This window comes from Protopterus annectens, chromosome 5.part0 (genome assembly GCF_019279795.1).
Source record: "Protopterus annectens isolate FY-2018-M chromosome 5.part0, PAN1.0, whole genome shotgun sequence".
NCBI classification, from domain to species: domain Eukaryota; kingdom Metazoa; phylum Chordata; order Ceratodontiformes; family Protopteridae; genus Protopterus; species Protopterus annectens.
The window spans coordinates 380,515,575-380,534,808 of NC_056735.1; the positions used below are offsets into that span (position 1 = coordinate 380,515,575).

The window sequence follows — 19,234 nt, forward strand, 5'->3', positions numbered from 1 at the left end:
TGGAAATGTTTGCATAGGTATTTTTATACCCCAAGCAGACTCCAAAGAATTTTTCTCAGGTAGTTGGCAAATGTTGGAGGTATGATGGAGAATAAAGAGGTAACTGGGAACATATGTTATGGGAATGTAATGAAGTGGCAGACTAAACATTTCCTACAGAGTGATCTGTCAGAAATACTGAGTGGGCAAATCAGTGTAACTAAGGAAATTATTTTTTTGAGCTGGGTACTGAATCTGAATTGTCTAGACATAGTAAAGCCTTGTTAAGTTTAATGTTGGCGGCTGCCATAAAGTACAGTTTCTAGAAAATGTTAATCAAAGTCTAAATCAACTATATTCAAAGTAGTGAATATTGTAACAGAGATAAAAGAACTTGGGGGGATCTTTAGAAAAGGGTAGGAGCAAATGACAGGAAAAATAGAAATTGTTAGAACAATAACATGCAAAAAATATTTTGGAGAAGGAATGTGTTTTAAGAGAATGCAGTAAATGACCAACTTATGTAATGATGGATTGATTATATTGTATAGAAGAACATATGTGGTGCATTCATATAAATGCAAGTTTGTCTATTTTACAAATGATAATTTAATAAAGGTGTTTAAAAAAGAAATGTCCTTAGTAAAAAAGTTTTATTGATCTATATGCTTCCTCAAAGACAAACTGTTTCCTGGGACCACTCAATGTGACACAAGTAATGAACAAATTTCAGTACTCCAAGGTTCTGTTTAGGTCTATACATGTTCATAGGTATACAAGGTAATGACCACCAGAGCCTTTATAAGCCTAGCTGTGCAATCCAACCTAATTGTTTCCCTATGTATCATGGGCATTTATTAGGAAGGAATATGTTAGGAAGTTTCTAGAGGTAATGTGGGGGGATATGTTAGTTTGGACATTATGGTCTGCCTCTGTTTGTCAGAGACAAAGGGGCCAGACTGGGTGAATTTCTGATTTCCAATCCATTGGTCAAGGTTACACTTAATTAGGGTTAGGAATGGACTCCGCTTCACATGGATGGGGAGCCCGTTCCAGAACATGGGGATCCCCTGAGTCACATATATGTCTCACCAACATGTCTTATTGATGTCACACTGAAAATTTAGATCCTTGGATCTAGTATATATAAAGCTGTTTGTTTTGCAAATGTACAAATGGTCCATCAAAGCTTGATTTGAAGATGCGTTGTACGCCAGGCATAGATTACCTCTCAGTAACCTGTAGGAGACAGAGGATAGAGACAGGGCTTTAAGGCTATCTATATAGGATAATGTGTTTCTATTCTGGATTCTCCTGGTAAGGAATCTTTGTGGACATTCTAACTGTTGAATATGCCTGGTCAGGTACATGCTGAAGGGGGCATTACATTCAATGATGAGTCCAATAAGGGCCAAATAAAGTGGTACTCTGACTTCCTTGGACCTAGATGCCCTGCCCTTACTTAAACATTGGGTGGCATAGAATGATTTTCTTACTACTTTGGTCGCATGTTGATCAAATGTCAGATTATTGTCTACATATATTCCCAGATCCCTGACTATTGGGTCAACTCTTAGAGGTGTTTTATCAATAGAGTAATTAGCCTGGGTGACATTTTCTCCAAAAGACACTATAATGTATTTCTGGCATTGAGTTTTAGTCCATGACTTTGGCATCAGTCATTTGTCTGTGTTAGACCCTCTTGTAACAGGTTTGTGTCATGGGAGAATCTATGATAGCTCCCAATTTGCAGTCATATTCAAACTTAGTCAGCTAAAGACTCTTGACATTGCCATTTATCTCTGAGAGATAGATGACAAATAGCAGCAGTCCCAGCATGGAGCCCTGTGGTACACTGCTGGTGGCTGGTCTCTTAGTGATGGTGGTATCACCAATCTTAACTTCCTGGGTCCTGTATATAAACTAGCTGGCACCCATTGAGTATGTGGGGTTTATGCCCAGTTCAGTGAGTTCATTAACTATACCAGAGTGGGCTATTGGATCAAACCCCTTAGCCAAGTCCAAGTAGGTGGTATACACTGTTTTCCCCCTCATGCATTGCCTTGGTGACCTTCTCAAAAAAGTCCACCAGATTTAGTAGGCCTGACCTTCCCCTGGCAAAGCCAAACTGGGTTGGGTCTAGTGTCTGAAGGCTGCCTATGTCTTTGTTGATCATTTCCATGATAATTTGTTCCATTGCTTTACATATCAGACGAGTCAGAGTAATATGTATGTATTTTTCTGGGTCGGTTGATGGACTCCCCTTTTGAAGCAGGATAACCATTCTAGTCCTTCATTCTCATGGCACAAAGCCTGTTTTGAAGCTACAGTTGAAAAGTGACTCAAGTGTTCCTGATAGGTCATGTTTCAAGCTATTTAGGAGGCATTCTGGATTATTGTCTGGGCATATTGAGGCTGTGTTTTTGGCCTTTGCAAGTGCCATCAAGACCTGCTGCCTGTTAATAGTTGGGTGTTATGCTAGCAGGTATTTCATGGGGGGAGGTGGGAGGGGATGGGGGGTGAAGTTTGAGCTAAATTTGTCAACCAGTAAATTTGTTATGTTGCTCTGCTCAGTGAACGTGGCACCATTGATCACCAGTTTGGCACACTGATGTGTGATGTAGATGGTTGGGTGATTACCTTTACCCTGTGAGGCTATCTTGACCTCATAATTGGCCTTGTTGGACTAAATTAGTCTTCTTAGTTTCCTGTTTAGTTTAGAGAGATCCTAATATTATGGGAGTTGCTCTTCCTGATTTTAATCATGACATTTTTCCTTTTGTTCTATACACTATTAAGGTTAGAATTCTACCAGTATGGTTTGTTTTAGGTTTGGTTTGGGCTTACTTCTGGTCAGTACTGTGAAGATTGGGTGAAGATAGGTCAAGGCTGCCAGCCTAGCCAGATAGAATTTTGGAGATAATTCTGTTATCTGTAAATATTAATGTAAACCACAGGCTTGTTGTCTTAAATGGTAAAAATAGTGTTACATGTGGAACTGGAAAAAATGTAACAACAGTGCACTCTACTGACCAAGTAAAGCATGTTGTGACCCTTTGATGTTAAAACTCGGAGCCAGCAAGTCTAGAGTGAGGCATCCTGCCTATTATTTTAAGGCCAGAGTTAATGGGCAGAATTTGCATGCATAAATGTCCTTTATTGCTCTGGTTTCTGCCCAGAGGTGAAGAATATAAAAGTAAAAATGCCCTAATACTGGGTGACTTTAACTACCATGCCATTAACTGGGAAAACTACTCATGTACCAACACCTTTGCCCAATGGTTCTTGTAATTCATAAATTCCAACGCCTTGGATCAACTAATCCATTGTCCCACCAGGGGCTCCAATATCCTAGACCTGGTCATTACCAACATGGGAAATTGATGCTCCACACCTATGGTCATACCCTCGTTGGTCAGGTCAGACCATAAGCTAATCACCCTTAACATCCACATCCCTCCCCCACCCCACCCCCAGTAAGGAAACCACCAGAAAAAACTTCTCCAAAGCCAACTTCATGCTACTCAAGTCAGAAGTGACAAACTTCATGACACCTGTGCAGACGGGAACTGAAAGTTCAACTGCTGAGTCCTACACTAAGGCACTGTATGAGCACATCCACTCACGCATGAATCATGCCATCCCAAACAGAGCCAAGATGCTCTCCTCCAAAAAAATGAAGCCAATCTGGTGGTCCCCTGCCATAAACAAACTTTACAACAAAAGGAAGAAACTGTTGCAGAAAAGAGGAAAATCCCAGGATGCAAAAAACTCCCTTACCAGCCTCAGTAAGAAGCTGAGATCCCTCATAAAATCTTCCAAAGCTAGTTACAAAAATAAAATTGCCAAAGATTCCAAAGATAATCACAAGGCATTCTATAACTATGTCAAGAATCTAAATGGCAATGCTCAGATCTGCTCTGAGCTACAACAGAATGGCATTAAATATACTGATCCCAAGGATATTGCCAATATCCTGGCAGATCGATTCAGTGCCAACTTCACCCCCCTCACCCCCAAAATGGCCCATCTCAATACCGGAAGATTGCCAAATTCTGGTAATAATGGCCACACAGGTAAAAAATGCACTCTCCAAAGCTAAGAATACAGCATCCATGGGACCAGATGACATCCCAGGCTGTGTACTACATGAACTACAAAATGAACTGGCACCTCATCTAAGTGTCAGGTTTAATCATAGCCTCACCTCAGGCCTTGTGCACACTGAGTTATCCCACTCCACAAGGGGTGATCCTCATTGGATCCCGGGAACTACCGCCCCATCAGTCTGACGAGCCTGATCTGCAAGGCGCCATGGAACGTATTATCATGGAACTTATAAACAAAGACATTGGCAACCTTCAAACACTAGACCCCACTCAGTTTGAGTTCATGAAGGGCCGATCTTGTCTCCTGAACCTGATTGACTTCTAATCAGTCTCCAAAGACGTGGATGAGGGTAAGGCGGTCCACACAGCCTATCTGGACCTCGCCAAGGCCTTTGACACCATCCCCCACTCTGGAATCATAGATAAACTTACTAAACTGGGCATTAATCCCTACATCACTCGATGGGTTGCCATCTGGCTTACTGACAGAACCCACACTGTAAAAGTAGTTGACTCCAAATCCAGCTCCAGACAAGTGACAATCTGAAGTACAGGCTAATACTAAGGGACTCTGGCTAACAAAGTTCGCAGATGACTACAAACTGGGAGCCATTATTGAATCTCCAAATGATGTGGATACTCTACAAAAGGGCCTTAAAGAAACAGATGCTTGGTGCCAGAGCCATGGGCTCAAGCTCAATGCCAAGAAATGTATAGTTATCCCTTTGGGAAAAAACATGTACCCGTGAATTACCACATAGGTGGCAGTACACTAAACACTGAAAGTGTGATAAGAAACTTAGGGACACAGGTGGACAGTGGTCTCACCTTCGATAACCACATCACCACAACAGTCAGGAAATCCTTCTATGTGGCACACCTCATCACTAAGGGCTATTCATCCAGAAAAAAGGAGGTCATTGTCCCACTGTACTCATCCCTCATTAGACCCATTATAGAATACAACACCCCATTTGGTATGTACCTCTCAAGACACCTGCAACAACTGGAAAGGCCACAGAAATACCTCACTAAAAGAATCACAGGCCTAAAGCAGATGCCCTATGCTTGCCGCCTTAAAAAACGTCAGCTATACTCTGAAGCATATCGTCTACTCAGAGGCGATCTCTGCTTAACATACAAGGCCATGTCAAACCCAGAGCTTCATGCTACACTTAAAGAAATCCCAATCCCTCAGAGCCACACACTCCAGGGATGTAAACCTTGTCATCACAATAAACAAAACATGCCAGAGGGATAGGTTCCTGACCCAGAGACTCCCCAGACTCTGAAATAGATTGCCCATACATGTCAAGCAGAGTGCCTCTTTGGCCTTCTTCAAAAGGAACCTTGACAATTGGATGGGAGAAATGAAATTCACCCCGGGGATCATGTCAGTCTCCTTGCTAGACAGGGGTCCAGGAAGTAAATGGTGTGGGAAAAAATAGCCAGGGAATTTTTATGGCTAGGCTTGTATAGGCCTTAGGGCCGATAGCCTAGTACCAACCTATGAACCTATGAACCTATGAAGTTTCTGTTAGCCTGGGAACCCTGGGAAATGTGAAGAATGATGTAATGTGAACCAGGAATGTGATTTTAAACAGAGAGAACCAGAAAGCATTAAGCATTTTTGTCTTAACCATCCAACTTACCAGCACTGTCCTGCTCTATATGTAAATTTATTTTAGACTTGTGTTTTCTCTTAGAAATAGCTAGAAAGTAGAAAGATTAGACTAAGTATTTTTCTGTGATGTCAGAACTGTACTACTGAATTATTTTAAGTATTTCTCTGTGATCTCTGAACTCTTGACTAGCACTGTGTAGTAGAAAGTATTGTCTTGTGTTTTGACTATTTGTTATTAAATATTTTAAACCCTTTCAACTGTGGCTGTTTTTGCAGAGATAATTTAAGCTCTTTAGAGTACTTGCATGCCTTTAGTAAAACTGTACAAATTCACTCCAATAGCTTTAGCCCTGGACTATACTACTAATTGGATAATAATATTGCACAGTAATAATTGGACACCCTTTTAAGGGCCTTTGAGTATATGAAAAATATTAGTGGGTGGTGGCAGCTAGTACTACCATATAGACTGGGAAAAAGGGGAACAGCTGGAGAACCTGTGCCAGCCTTCCCCAAGACTGTCTGTGTGGTTATATAAACTCTTCTCAAAGTGTGTGTGTGTGTGTGTGTGTGTGTGTGTGTGTGTGTGTGTGTGTGTGTGTGTGTGTGTGTGTGTGTGTGTGTGTGTGTGTGTGTCAGCTACTTGGGCATAGACACAAAGCACTGGTTGGACAGAGAGGGTGCTGGAGGTTTTAGCTTGCCCACTATGCTGAGATCTGAACCATATAGCTGTGCCAGTGGGGAGTCTTACTGGGGACCTGGAGAACAAGGGAGCGACCAGTCCCGGACTGACTGTGATCTCTGTGTGTTCTTAAGGGAAATTGTGATTTACTGTGTATATTTGTTATCCTTTCCTCCTATATGAGACTCCCCTCACTAGTGTCAGTGGTGAGGATTGAGCCTCCTTGATTGCTGGGCCAGGGCACAGGCATCACATACTAATTGTTTGGCAGTGGTGGGATATCCACACCATATATTAATTGGTTGGTAAATTCTAATTGGCTTGTAGTGGTGTGGGTAGAGTGAATTCCTGTAGCTTGTGTACAGTGAGTTCTGAAGGTGTTTTGTACTCTAAATCAGCCATGCAGTGAATACTCAGAGTTCAGATCACAATTGTTTTATTTCTTTTGTTAGCTTAGTTAGTCAGGGTGAGTAGGCAGCATGTCAGCAGAGGAGTATGGAAAGCTGACAAGGAGCCAGCTGGCGGAGATGTGCCAGGCTAGTGGACTGGTGCATGGAAACATGACTAAGGCAGACCTGATTGCAACCTTGGTTGCAGCTGCATCACTAAACAGCAACCAGGAGGACAATCAGACTGGCAGTGGAGATACAATACCCTCGGAGAATGGACAGCTCAACCTTTCTGCAGAGGACATAGAAATCCATCTGGAGCTAAAGAGACTTGAGTTGTAGGCCAGGCATGTGGAAATAGAAGACACTGAGAGACTGAGGAGTCTAGAGAGTGAGGACAATGAGAAACTGCAACGTTTGCAGGCTGAGGAGAATGAGAAACTGCTATGCCTGGAAGCTGAGGAAAAGGAGAGGCAGAGGCAGCATGAGAAGGAGATGCTGACTCTTTGCCAGAGTCATGGATGTAATGAGGAAGGGAGTAACTGGACCCCAGAAGCACAAAAGGTCAGTAAATTTATTCCGCAGTTTAAACAGGGGGATAATTTTGATAGTTTCATTCATATGTTTGAGAGGGTATGCAAACAGTATGGTGTTGACCAAAGGCTCTGGGTACAGTTCCTGACCCCCTTACTCCATGGTAAAGCTGTAACTGTTTTGTCAAAAATGTCTGATGTTGCATGTTTTGATTATACTGCTGTTAAAATCACTTGTTAGAATTGTTTAAGCTAACACCTGAAATGTATAGGAAAATGTTTTGTGGGCATAGACGCAAGGCAGATGAAACTGTGTGTGAATACGTTGCTGAACTGGGCACTTATTTCCATAGGTGGGTAAGTGGGTGTCAGGTCACCACTTTTGAAGGGCTGGTAGACCTTTTGGTGAGGGAACAAGCCCTTAGCACTTTGCCTGAGGGCATATGGATCTGGTTAGCTGATAGATAATGTGCTACTTCAGAAGAGTTGGGGAAGAAGGTAGACCAATACCTGGCAAGCAGGGCAGCCCTGCACAGGAAAGGGATCCCCAGTACTGCTCATGGGTCTAAAGGAACCCATGGTGGGTAGCACAGACTGCCACAACAGAATTTGCCAGTAGTAGGGGAAGCCACTAGTCCAGGTACAAATCCAAGAGCTAGTGTTAAATATTTTGAATGCAATCAGTGGGGCCATATGGCATACAGGTGTCCACAGAGGCAAGGTGGGGAAGAAAATGTGAGGGAGCCAGTAAGTGGGAAAGACAAAATGCCAATATTAGGTTGTCTTGGACAACAAGGGTACCAAACTATCCCCAGAGGTTATATCCTATTGTAGTAAATGGCAAAGAGGCCATTGCCAAGAGAGACACAGCCTCTGATATAACCATTGTAAAGCCTGCAATCATTACAGAGGAGCACTACTTGCCTGGGCAGTCTACTCCAGTCAGGGCTTTAGGAGGGATCCCATTCCAAATACCTTTGGCTAGGGTTCACCTTGCTTGGGCGGGTGGAAAAGGAAGCCAGCAAGTAGATGTGTTTGAGGCTAGTCCTGCAGATGCCCTGATTGATAGGGAATGATTTTGATAGTGCAGTACCCTGTGCTTGTGAAGTTACATGCAGTCAGGCTTGGAGACAAGCAGGTAAGTCTGGTAGCCTGGGGGAGACCCAGACAGACTGCATACTTGCAGCCAGGACTGGTGAGGTGGTTACTTCAGGGAGGGAGCTACCCTGTAGCAGTGAGACGGAAGATGAGCCACAGCTGCTTGGGGGTACTAATGGTCCCTTGGACAGACTGGCTGCAAAGGTAGAGGTGAGTAGTAGTACCCAGGCTAACAGTGAGGCACCACTGTCTGAGCATGCCAGACTTCCTGTGGAAAGGGAGCTGGGAAGGGTTACAAGGAGAGAGTTGAAACAGGCTCAGCTCTCAGACCTTACATTGCAAGGCCTGAGGCAGGTAGCTAGGGAGGCACCTGATTCTCAAGGAAGGGGGAATCTGTATGCTGGCACAAAGGGTTACTGTACAGAGAGTAGATCCCTGAGGAGGGGCTAGAAGGTGAGATATTACAGCAGTTGGTAGTGCCGAGAGCGTACCATCTGGTGCTTCTAGCCATAGCCCATGATATTCCCTTTGCAGATTATATGGGCATAAAAACATGTTGCATGAATTTGGGGACATGTTCTCTGGGAAACGAGGGTGCACCCACCTGGGGCAGCACCAGGTGGATACAGGACCTCAAGGGCCTATAAAGCGGGCCTGTTATAGAGTGCCTGAGAAAGTCAACCATACTCTGAGAGAGGAGGTACAGGAGATGTTGGAACTAGGGGTGATTAAAGAGTCCAACAGTCCCTAGGCCTCCCCAGTGGTGCTGGGGCCAAAGAAGGATGGCAGAACCAGGTTCTGTGTGGACTACAGGAAATTAAATAGTCACACAGAGTCATATGCTTACCCCATGCCTAGGACAGATGAGGCCCTAGAGCAGCTGGGTGAGGCTAAGTATCTTACAACCATTGACCTTACCAAGGGTTACTGGCAGGTGCCCTTGACTCCCACTGCTAGAGAGAAGTCAGCCTTTGTGAAATTTTTGACTTGTATGAGTTCACAGAGATGCCTTTTGGGATGAAGACTGCCCCAGCAACTTCCCAGAGTCTGGTAGATCATACCCTAGCAGGAGCAGGATGGTTTGTTCTTGCTTATCTAGATGATATTGCCACCTACAGCCACTCCTGGCCAGACCACCTTCAGCATGTCAGGGAGGTGCTGGGCAGAATACAGAGGGCAGGGTTGACCATTAAACCGAGCAAATATCAGTTGGGTATGGCAGAGGTCTACTACCTAGTACATAGAGTGAGGAGTGGTAAGATAAGGCCAGAACCTGCCAAAGTGGAAGCCATTCAGGTATGACCTGCACCTGTTACCAAAAAGCAGGTGAGGGCATTTTTAGGGACAGCAGGATACTACAGAAAGTTCATCTCCAGTTATAGTACCATAGCTGCTCCCCTCACAGACCTGACAAGGAAGAACAGGCCAGATAAGTTAGTGTGGACCCCAGTATGTGAGCAGGCATTCCAGAAGCTTAAATAAGCTTTGGGAGGACCCCCTGTGTTAGCCAGACCAAATTACAGCAAATAATTTGTTGTGCAGGTGGACGCTTCGAACCATGGGGTGGGGGCTGTACTTAGCCAGATTTCTTGAGAAGGAGAAGAGCACCCAGTGGTTTATCTCAGTCATAGGCTCCAACCCAGCTAAGAATGCTATGCAGCTGTAGAAAAGGAATGTCTAGCCATAGTGTGGGCACTGCACAAACTTCAGCCTTGTCTGTATGGAAGGAAATTCACTGTTATGACAGATCATAACCCCCTAACATGGTTAAACAGAGCCAGCCAGCAAAATGGAAAGTTGCTAAGATGGAGCCTGTGGTTGCAAGCATATGATATGTCCGTGCAGCACCGCAGTGGGATTAGCAATGCTAATGCAGATGAGCTCTCAAGACAGGGAACGGGGTAAGGTATACTCAGCTAGACCTCACTCCCTGAAGCAGCGTTTCTCAAGGGTCACTGGAAAAACTAGCTTGAGTTTTCCAGGGGGGAGATATATGAAGATTGGGTAAAAATAGGTGAAGGCTGCCAGCCTAGCCAGATAGAATTTTAGAGATAATTCTGTCATCTATAAATATTAATGTAAACCACAGGCTTGTTGTCTTAAATGGTAAAAATAGTGTCACATGTGGAACTGGAAAAAATGTAACAACAGTGCACGCTACTGACCAAGTAAAGCATGTTGTGACCCTTTGAAGTTAACACTCAGAGCCAGCAAGTCTAGAGTGAGGCATCCTGCCTGTTGTTTTAAGGCCAGAGTTAATGGCCAGAATTTACATGCATAAATGTCCTTTATTGCTCTGGTTTCTGCCCAGAGGTGAAGAATATAAATGTAGTTTCTGTTAGCCTGGGAACCCAGGGACATGTGAATGATGATGTAATGTGAACCAGGAATGTGATTTTAAAAACAGAGAGAATCAGAGATCATTAAGCATTTTTGTCTTGACCATCCAACTCACCAGCACTGTCTTGCTCTATATGTAAGTTTATCTTAGACTTGTGATTTCTCTTAGAAATAGCTCGAAACTAGAATGATTAGACTACATGTTTTTCTGTGATGTCAGAACTGTACTACTGAATTATTTTAAGTATTTCTCTGTGATCTCTGAACTCTTGACTAGCACTGTGTAGTAGAAAGTATTGTCTTGTGTTTTGACTATTTGTTATTAAATATTTTTTAAACCCTTTCAACTGTGGCTGTTTTTGTAGAGATAATTTAAGCTCTTTAGTGTACTTGCATGCATTTGGTAAAATTGTACAGTGCCACACCAATAGCTTTACCTCTGGGCTATACTACCAATTGGATAATAATATTGCAATAATTGGACACCCTTTTAAGGGCCTTTAAGTAGCTGATAAATATTAGTGGGTGGTGGCAGCTGGTACTACCGTATAGTCTGTGAAAAGGGGGCACAGCTGGAGGACCTGTGCCAGCCTTACCCAGGAGTGACTGTGTGGTTATATAAACTCTTCTCAAAGTGTGTGTGTGTGTGTGTGTGTGTGTGTGTGTGTGTGTGTGTGTGTGTGTGTGTGTGTGTGTGAGCTACTTGGGCAGGGACACGAAGCACTGGTTGGACAGAGAGGGTGCTGGAGGTTTTAGCTTGCCCACTCTGCTGAGATCTGGACCCTATAGCTGTGCCAGTGGGGAGTCTTATTGGGGACCTGGAGAGCAAAGGAGCAACCAGCCCCAGACTGACTGTGATCTCTGTGTGCTCTTAAGGGAAATTGCACTTTACTGTGTGTATTTGTTATTCTTTCCTTCTATTTGAGACACCCCTCACTGGTGATAGTGGTGAGGATTGAGGCTCCTTGATTGCTGGGCCAGGGCATTAGCGTCTCAGGTACAACAACCTCCATACAGCCATTTACATAGTTGTACGGGGTCTCTGTGAACTATTCCACATAGGTTGCTGTGAACTAAGGGTTGGAAGGGGCACTGAGTTTTGACAAACTATTGCTTAATATGATGTTTGCTTTGGACTAGTTCCTAACTGTTACATGGTTTACAGGGGTTACCGAGTTGTTTTTTATTTCAAAGAGATAGCTTTGTAGCCCAGCCTCATCAGTAAGGACATGATATTGGGAGGTGCAACACTTTCCTATATTAATGAGTATCAGGGCCAGTATGTTTGAACCTCTGATGGGTGTGCACATTATCTATTTAAGTGTGTTTGTGTTAATAAAGTCCAGGAATTGTTGTTCCTGTGAGCATGAGGTTGTGTTTGTCTCCCAGTTTATAGAACGGTAGTTAAGGTCTCTCATGAATAGGGTATTTGGGTTAATGTGAAGTGTCTCTAGTAGGTCTTGGTATGAGCTATGGAATTCTAGATTCACAGAGGATAACCTATAGCTTGACAGGATATGGTATGCGACTTTGTCTACAATGATTTGGATATGGATACATTCCAGGTCATTGTCCTGTTTAACCAAAATAGTTCTTTACACAGACTTCACATCAATGGGCAGAACTTCTCAGCCTTTTTTTTCTCAAAACTCCACTTCTGGAACTACTTTCTTCCTTGTATTTTTGTTTTCAAATCAAGTAGAAGCAATTCATCAGTCTTTGCAACATCAGCATTTCTGCCAGAGACAAATCCATAGTTATCTGAGGATTAAATTTTGTATCTAAACAGCAAACATGAAAAGTTTTGTTTCCTCAGGCTTAAAGTGATTTGCCAATGTTTCTATATACATCGTGAGATTTGAGGAGTCATGCACCGTGATGTATTTCCCACCTGTTATTCCTTGCTTTTTGGGCCATTTTTTAATAAAAGCTTCATAAACTTTATATTAAACCACATTCAAAAACATTTAGGTTGTCCAGTTGTGATGTTATCATAGGGTAATGTGACCTATGTCCATAGACGTTAATGCATTACCTTCACACATGCGCCATGGTGCACCCATTAAAGCCTATAGATGAAACCGACAATTTACCTATGCTTAAGTCACTGAGGTTAATCTTCCTTGCTTTTCCTCAGTAATGTCAACGCAAGGGAACTACAAATTTTAAAACTAATTTTATATAGCAGTAGGATGACCAAAACATTTCCTGATGGAGGGAAAGTGCTGTTCACAACATTTTGCACCGCATGTAGTAGTCCTAAGGTAAATTTAAAAGCATTGGCAGATCACTTTAAATTTTATTTTATTTAGTCTTCCCCACCCTGTCTTTCTATCCCTATTTTTAGCAACTAACTGTAATATCACTATGATGGTAATGAGGTATTAGTCCACGGTCTGCAGTTCTAAGATGCTGATGTTCTTGAATAAGGCCATCTTTTGTGGTGCAATTTTAATAAAGGATCCTGTTTAATTTGTAATCAGTTGCATTGTTTAAACTACAATTGCACTTTATGCTGCAGTTGCTGCGTGCATAGTAACAAGTCTGATGAAATCAGTGATGCAATAGCTGTCCTCTCATTTTAATAAGTTGTTCTTGTCAATAGTTTGCATCGGTTGTTTTGTTTTATCACTCTGGCAGATATAACTCAGAATGGTGAAGTCATTAATGAAAAGGTGATTATCCTGAGAGACGTGATGAAAAATATGACTGAGATTGTGGTGGTGGTGCTGGTGATAGAGGCACAATTTCACTAAGTGATGACACTAACCCTGCCAAATGCCAAAGACACTCGACATCTGAAATCAAGGATTTAAATTTGATCATGTTCCTAATCTAAAGAATTACTAGCCTTGTAGAAACGTTAGAGTGGTGTGTTTGACATTAATATTGTATAGCTGACTTACCAAAAAAGTAATTAATCCTGGAAAGTGAACCAGTATTGTGTTAGCAAAAGGCTAACATGATTTTCATACATTGCCTTTTTTTCTTTTGTTTTCTGGATGTGGTTTACTAGTTAGAAACTATCTGTTATCAGTGGAAAACACATGGTTATAATTATACAAATGTAAATTTAAGAACAAAAGACAGACTAAGTTGGATAGAATGTTTCTAGTATCCTTTCTTGCTTGGCTCCCTGCTAACCATCATCCACTGATCCACCAACCACCTGGCCATTTAGTTCCTCTATACCATGGCTATTCATCTGATAGTGGGATGAGAGATGGCTGTCAGACAACATGTCATTCTTGGAGGCCTGGAGATTTTTAGCTCTCAGTCCTGCCCCACAGAGTACTGGCATGACTTATGTGGCACTTTTGAGCAGAGGTTGTACACTGGGTTTGAAGATCAATTTTGGCTCACTTGCTCTGAGCTGCTTCAGGTAGAGCAGAATGCTCTTGTTTTTAACCTGATTTACCAGATCCATTTACACCATGAAGTCTACAAGATCTAGGATAAGTGTACTATTCTTCATTTTTGTTAAACTATACTTTACTAGCTGTACACTGATATATTTTAAGCAATCTTGATTAAAAATGCTTAGTGGCTTTCTCTGGTCATAGGAGAGACAAGGTTTCTAGGCTTCAGGTTGCTTCAGACCTTTAAATAAGTATTATTGCTATTGGCTAGTATGTTCTATTGAGCTTCTGCGGGTTTTACTAGCTTGCTATAAGTTGAGCGTGTTTGTGTGCAGTAACATACACAGTTACTATGAGCAACTATACCCCAAGCAGAATATCCCAGACTGTGACCTTATTTTATCAGTTACCAGACTGGCTGCACCACCAAGCCCACAAGATCTCAGATAACTGTATTTTCTTCACTTTGTTTGAGTATACTTTGCTAGATATACACTGATATTATGATTTAAGTAATCTTGTTTTGGAATGGTTTGATGGTTTTCTGTAATGAAAGAAGAGGGGACCTGACTGTTTATAGGCTTTCGATTACTTTAGACCTTTAAACAAATGTTGCTATTCACTGGTGTGTCAGTTTGAGCTTTTCAGGGTTCTAGCTGCTTATTGTAAGTTGTTTGTGTTTTCATGGTGCTAGACTACTCTTAGTGTCACTGAAATGTGCACTCCATAGAAGTACATGAATCGTTTGTAGTCATGTGCTACTTGCCTCCACTATGTTTCATTGATAGTCTGTTCTCTCATTAACTAATAGCTGCTCTTTGCTGCAAAGTGAGCCACAGGATGCTGTTGCTTGGTCTGACTGCTATTAGTTGCCCACTGGTTGTGCAGTGAGCAGCAGCCAGCGGTTGTACAGAGCACTGTTAACTGTTCTGTTGCTGTTGCTCTTGTAACTGCTTCTGATTTCTTCAAATATTCCTAATATGCAGTTATTACTAAGGTTGATCTCTCATAGCTTCTTGTAGCTGGTGCTGTTGCTATCGTACAGGCATTCCTGTTCTTATCCTGCTTGTTACTTTAAACCTGTTGTAAGTTTTGCTATTTACTGCTGCCAGTGCTACTTTTATGGTCATTGTAACATCCTTCACTTAAGATCCCTTGTACTTACAGAATAAACTAACTATATAATTGGAGATATCAACCCCTTGTAACTTGTAAGACATAGACTCACCCAGTTGATATGGAAGACCAATCGGCTTGTATACCTTCTCTTTCCAGCCTTATAGTACTTGGTATTCTTAGGCAGTGCAGAAACTGCCAAATGCTACAGATAATGTGAAAAGGGTAAGTATCTACACAACATGCAGGCAAAAGTCTCAGTTATAAAAATGATCTATGAGCACCACATATCACTATCCATATGTTAATGAATATACCAACCCAACATATGCTGATGCTGTTACGTAGTCACTTACCTAGCCTCATAGAACTAGGAAGACAGTCTCAGAAGGAATTTACTATCACAACATTACCATCAATTATACAAGAGAGTCATCAGGCTGTAAACTGTCCATTGCATCAATGAGTTTTGTAGAACTATCCTGCTAATTGGAGAAATAATGAAATCACAAGGAAAATGGAAGATTGACACTATGGTGTCCCAAACCATTCAACAAGGCTGTGAATGACTTTAAAATACTAAGCCAGAAATTCATTATTCAACTTACAATTTATTTTATGACTTTTGGGTGGAGGGATGCAGGATTAGAACTGCAGATGGCCAGCTCCTTTTCCCAGTGGAATGAAGATGGAAATAAGCTTCTGTGTTGCCCTGGCACCCTTCATGGTGGTGGCTATAGTGCTTCCAGTAGGCATGCAACAGAGTGTGAGAGAGGTGCAAACATACATTTGCAGTGTATCATGAGCATGGAAACACATGCAATCTTTTGGCACTTATGTCCTGCCCTAACAATACATGGCCATTCTGCATTTTTAAAATTATGCAGCAGGGTGGGTGTAACTAGAGGGTAGAGCATAAACAACTAAAAGTACAGCTTTGTTGACTGATGGCCTTGAGAGGTATTGATGCTCAGCCTTAACCTTTCAGAGACTGAACAAGGCATAGCAGTATCATTAGGTGGTGAAGCCAGTTTAAACAGTGGCTGAGGGGTTTAAAACACTTAAAACATAAGTTACTTAGGCAGAATTAAATGCTTTAAAACTCACAGCTTTGACTAGAGCTTGGCATTGTTGTATGCTGAGACCATAATTGGATATCACAGAAAATACAACACAATTAAGTCTTGTGGCCATTTATTTCCTGCCAGTACCCATCATTAGACGTTACCACCTTTTTCATGGAGGGTGAGGCCATTCAAGCCAAAAAAACAAAATGCATTTGTAAATACCCATTCAATCTCCCAGGTCTCATCTGAAGAAAGATAGTGTATCATCCAGCTTGATTTGCCACAGGAGTTTATTCACCTACATGTTGTATACTTAATTCCCAGCAAAAACAGAAAAAAAATATCAGGGAGTCATTTACTACAAAATGTTGAATGATCTTGAGCAAACATCATAACTAAACAAACAGAAAAAAGATGCACATAAACTAAACAAAAGCACCTACATTGTGAATGGCAGGAAACCAAATACTAACAAAGGTTCAGAATTTTACTTACCAATGGAATCAGCAGCAGCACATAATCACCTTTTGTTTGTCCAAGATAAAATGCATGTTTTCATCACATGCCAAGCATAATAATGATGATATATAAGCAAAATATTGTACTTATAGTTATGAACATCATAGTCCCTCACATTTTAACATCCTGTAGTTGAAGCTTTAACTTGCCTTTCTCCTTGTATGTTAAATAAACAATTTATCCAGAGAGAAAAAAAAAACATGCTGTTGAGGTACTGAGGTGCCTAGGATCTTTCTAAGACAAATTGTATACCTGAGGTGCCTTTTGTGTGGAGTATGCATTTCATTCCTGTAGTTACATGAGATTTCTGCTGGATGGTCAGGTTTCTATCACATCACCATATCCCAAAGTCATGTAGTAAGTCAACTGATAATCCTCCAGACTGACCACACTTGAATATGCTGTGTGTAAGTGGGTGCATGTGTATATGTCATGTTATAAACTGGTATCATATCTAGGATTAGTTTCTCTGCCTTGTACCTAGTGAGTACCAGTATAGGTGTCAGCATCCCATAACCATGAAATGCATGAAGTAGGTACTGGAGAATGAATACATTAATGACTGATTAGAAATTGATAAATGGTAAATGATGAATGACTGAAAACTTTAGGTAAACCGAGTTTCAGTATAAGCTATTTAAACTGAATTCAGGATTGGCCCAAGTGTCTAATCAATACCATATTTCATTTCAAAGCCTAACATTTTGACATAAATTAGCCACATACTGTGTCTGTAAAATCAAAAAGCTACAGTGTCAACTGTTTTTCATCTTCACAAATGGAGATAAAAGCAAGAGGAATGACAATACCCTTATTTTGAAATGTTGATTTCCTGTATCAATTGGACAAAAAAGAAACCAAAAGCAAGTATCAATCTGATCTACAAAAATGTTGAAGACTTACCAGTGCTACTGTACAATGCAAGGCCACTCGATGTACTGAATTCCTCTATGAAGAACTGGGACAAAAGTATGTGCTCTTCAGTTTTTAATGAGGCATTTCCATGTTTCCAGTATATCATAAGGTCATCCTCAGTGTATGCATCTGGGAAACAAAAGTACAAAACAAACAGTTGTAACTGCATATCAGAGGGGGCAGTAATAATCCCATGTTCTCTTGTAACTCTTCTGTAGCCCAGATTGAAAAACAAACCTGCAGCTCACAACAATATCCCCTTTCCTGCAGAATATATGCAATAAAAATTAAATTATTATTATCATGCATTAATATTGACAGGCTTAAATCTGCTAGCAGTGTAGGAGAGAGGAGGAAAAGATGAGATATGATATTTGCTTACTACTAAGGTTAGCTTAATATGCATGAAATGATAAAATGTACTCATTTTAGTTAATGCATTCATCGATATTCCTAAATTCTGTTTAAACTGTAAAGAATCTATTTGCAAACAGTTTGCTTATTTTGGGCCAAGGTGTCTGCCTGTATTTGCCAGCAGCTTGTGCATGAGTAGTTTTATGTGCAAAGTGTGTGTGTGTGTGTGTGTGGGGGGGGGGGGCTGTTGAAAAATGGCAAGCGACTGGTGGTTCATACCTTTTCTAAGAATGTGAGGGCTCTTTCCCTACTGTTCACTATACAACCAGTGCATCTGGAATGAAACTGACAAGGTAGAATAAAATAGAAACTGTGAGTAGTACACACCTGTGGAAGCATGTACTTACAGCCATCTCACTATAATATGCATTAAGTGCAGAAAAAAATGTAAATAAGATATCCCAAAAAAGTCCCCAAGAACTTTAGGATTATACTGCTGAGCTTTTTTTTTTTTCCCCAAAAAAAAAAAAACAAATAGGCAGTGTGATTAAGTTAGGGATCAGGATCAGGAGAAGCTTAAAGGTCAACAGAGAAGACTCCTAAATTAAAATAAATAAGTATGTAAATCTAGAGCCAAAGTTCACATGCAAAAATAAATGAATAAGTGCTCATTTTAAAATACTGGCCAAGTAAACAGTTGTGAATGCAGACCTACATAGATTCTGCACTGGAGACACAACCAGTCTTCATTAAGGACACCTTCAGAAACTATCAGGTATGTACCATGTTAGGTGAAATGCATTTACTGGACAGCATCACTGTACAGTTCCAAAGAAGCTAGAATGAAAGTCACTGAAAAGGAGACTTGTTTACTTACAGTTAGCCTGAGTATGTGAACTATGTTAAAGGACTACTTTTCTCTCCAGGCCTTCTATGTAAATCATCACTGTCCATTGACTCACATGGTTCCTTCCTATTTATCCCATAAGGTTAAGTTATAATACCCACAAGCATTTGATCAAATTTGGTGTCCAGTGAAATTAATCCCTTACTATGGTTAAAGCATTCTCTAAATTCCAAAACAAAGGCTATGATGTTTGAGAAAATTAAAATAAAACTTTTTTCTAGTTCATAGATTTTTAAATACTCT

General features: G+C 41.2%; 1 protein-coding gene across 1 annotated transcript in view; it reads right to left on the minus strand.

The window, feature by feature from the left end:
• GABRR3 (gamma-aminobutyric acid type A receptor subunit rho3) overlaps window positions 1-19,234 on the minus strand; it is a 366,702-nt gene that overhangs the window by 135,703 nt on the left and 211,765 nt on the right. Inside the window, exon 5 of the mRNA XM_044071761.1 lies at window positions 17,719-17,859. Coding sequence (XP_043927696.1) covers window positions 17,719-17,859 — 141 coding nt within the window. The remainder of the gene's footprint in view (window positions 1-17,718; window positions 17,860-19,234) is intronic.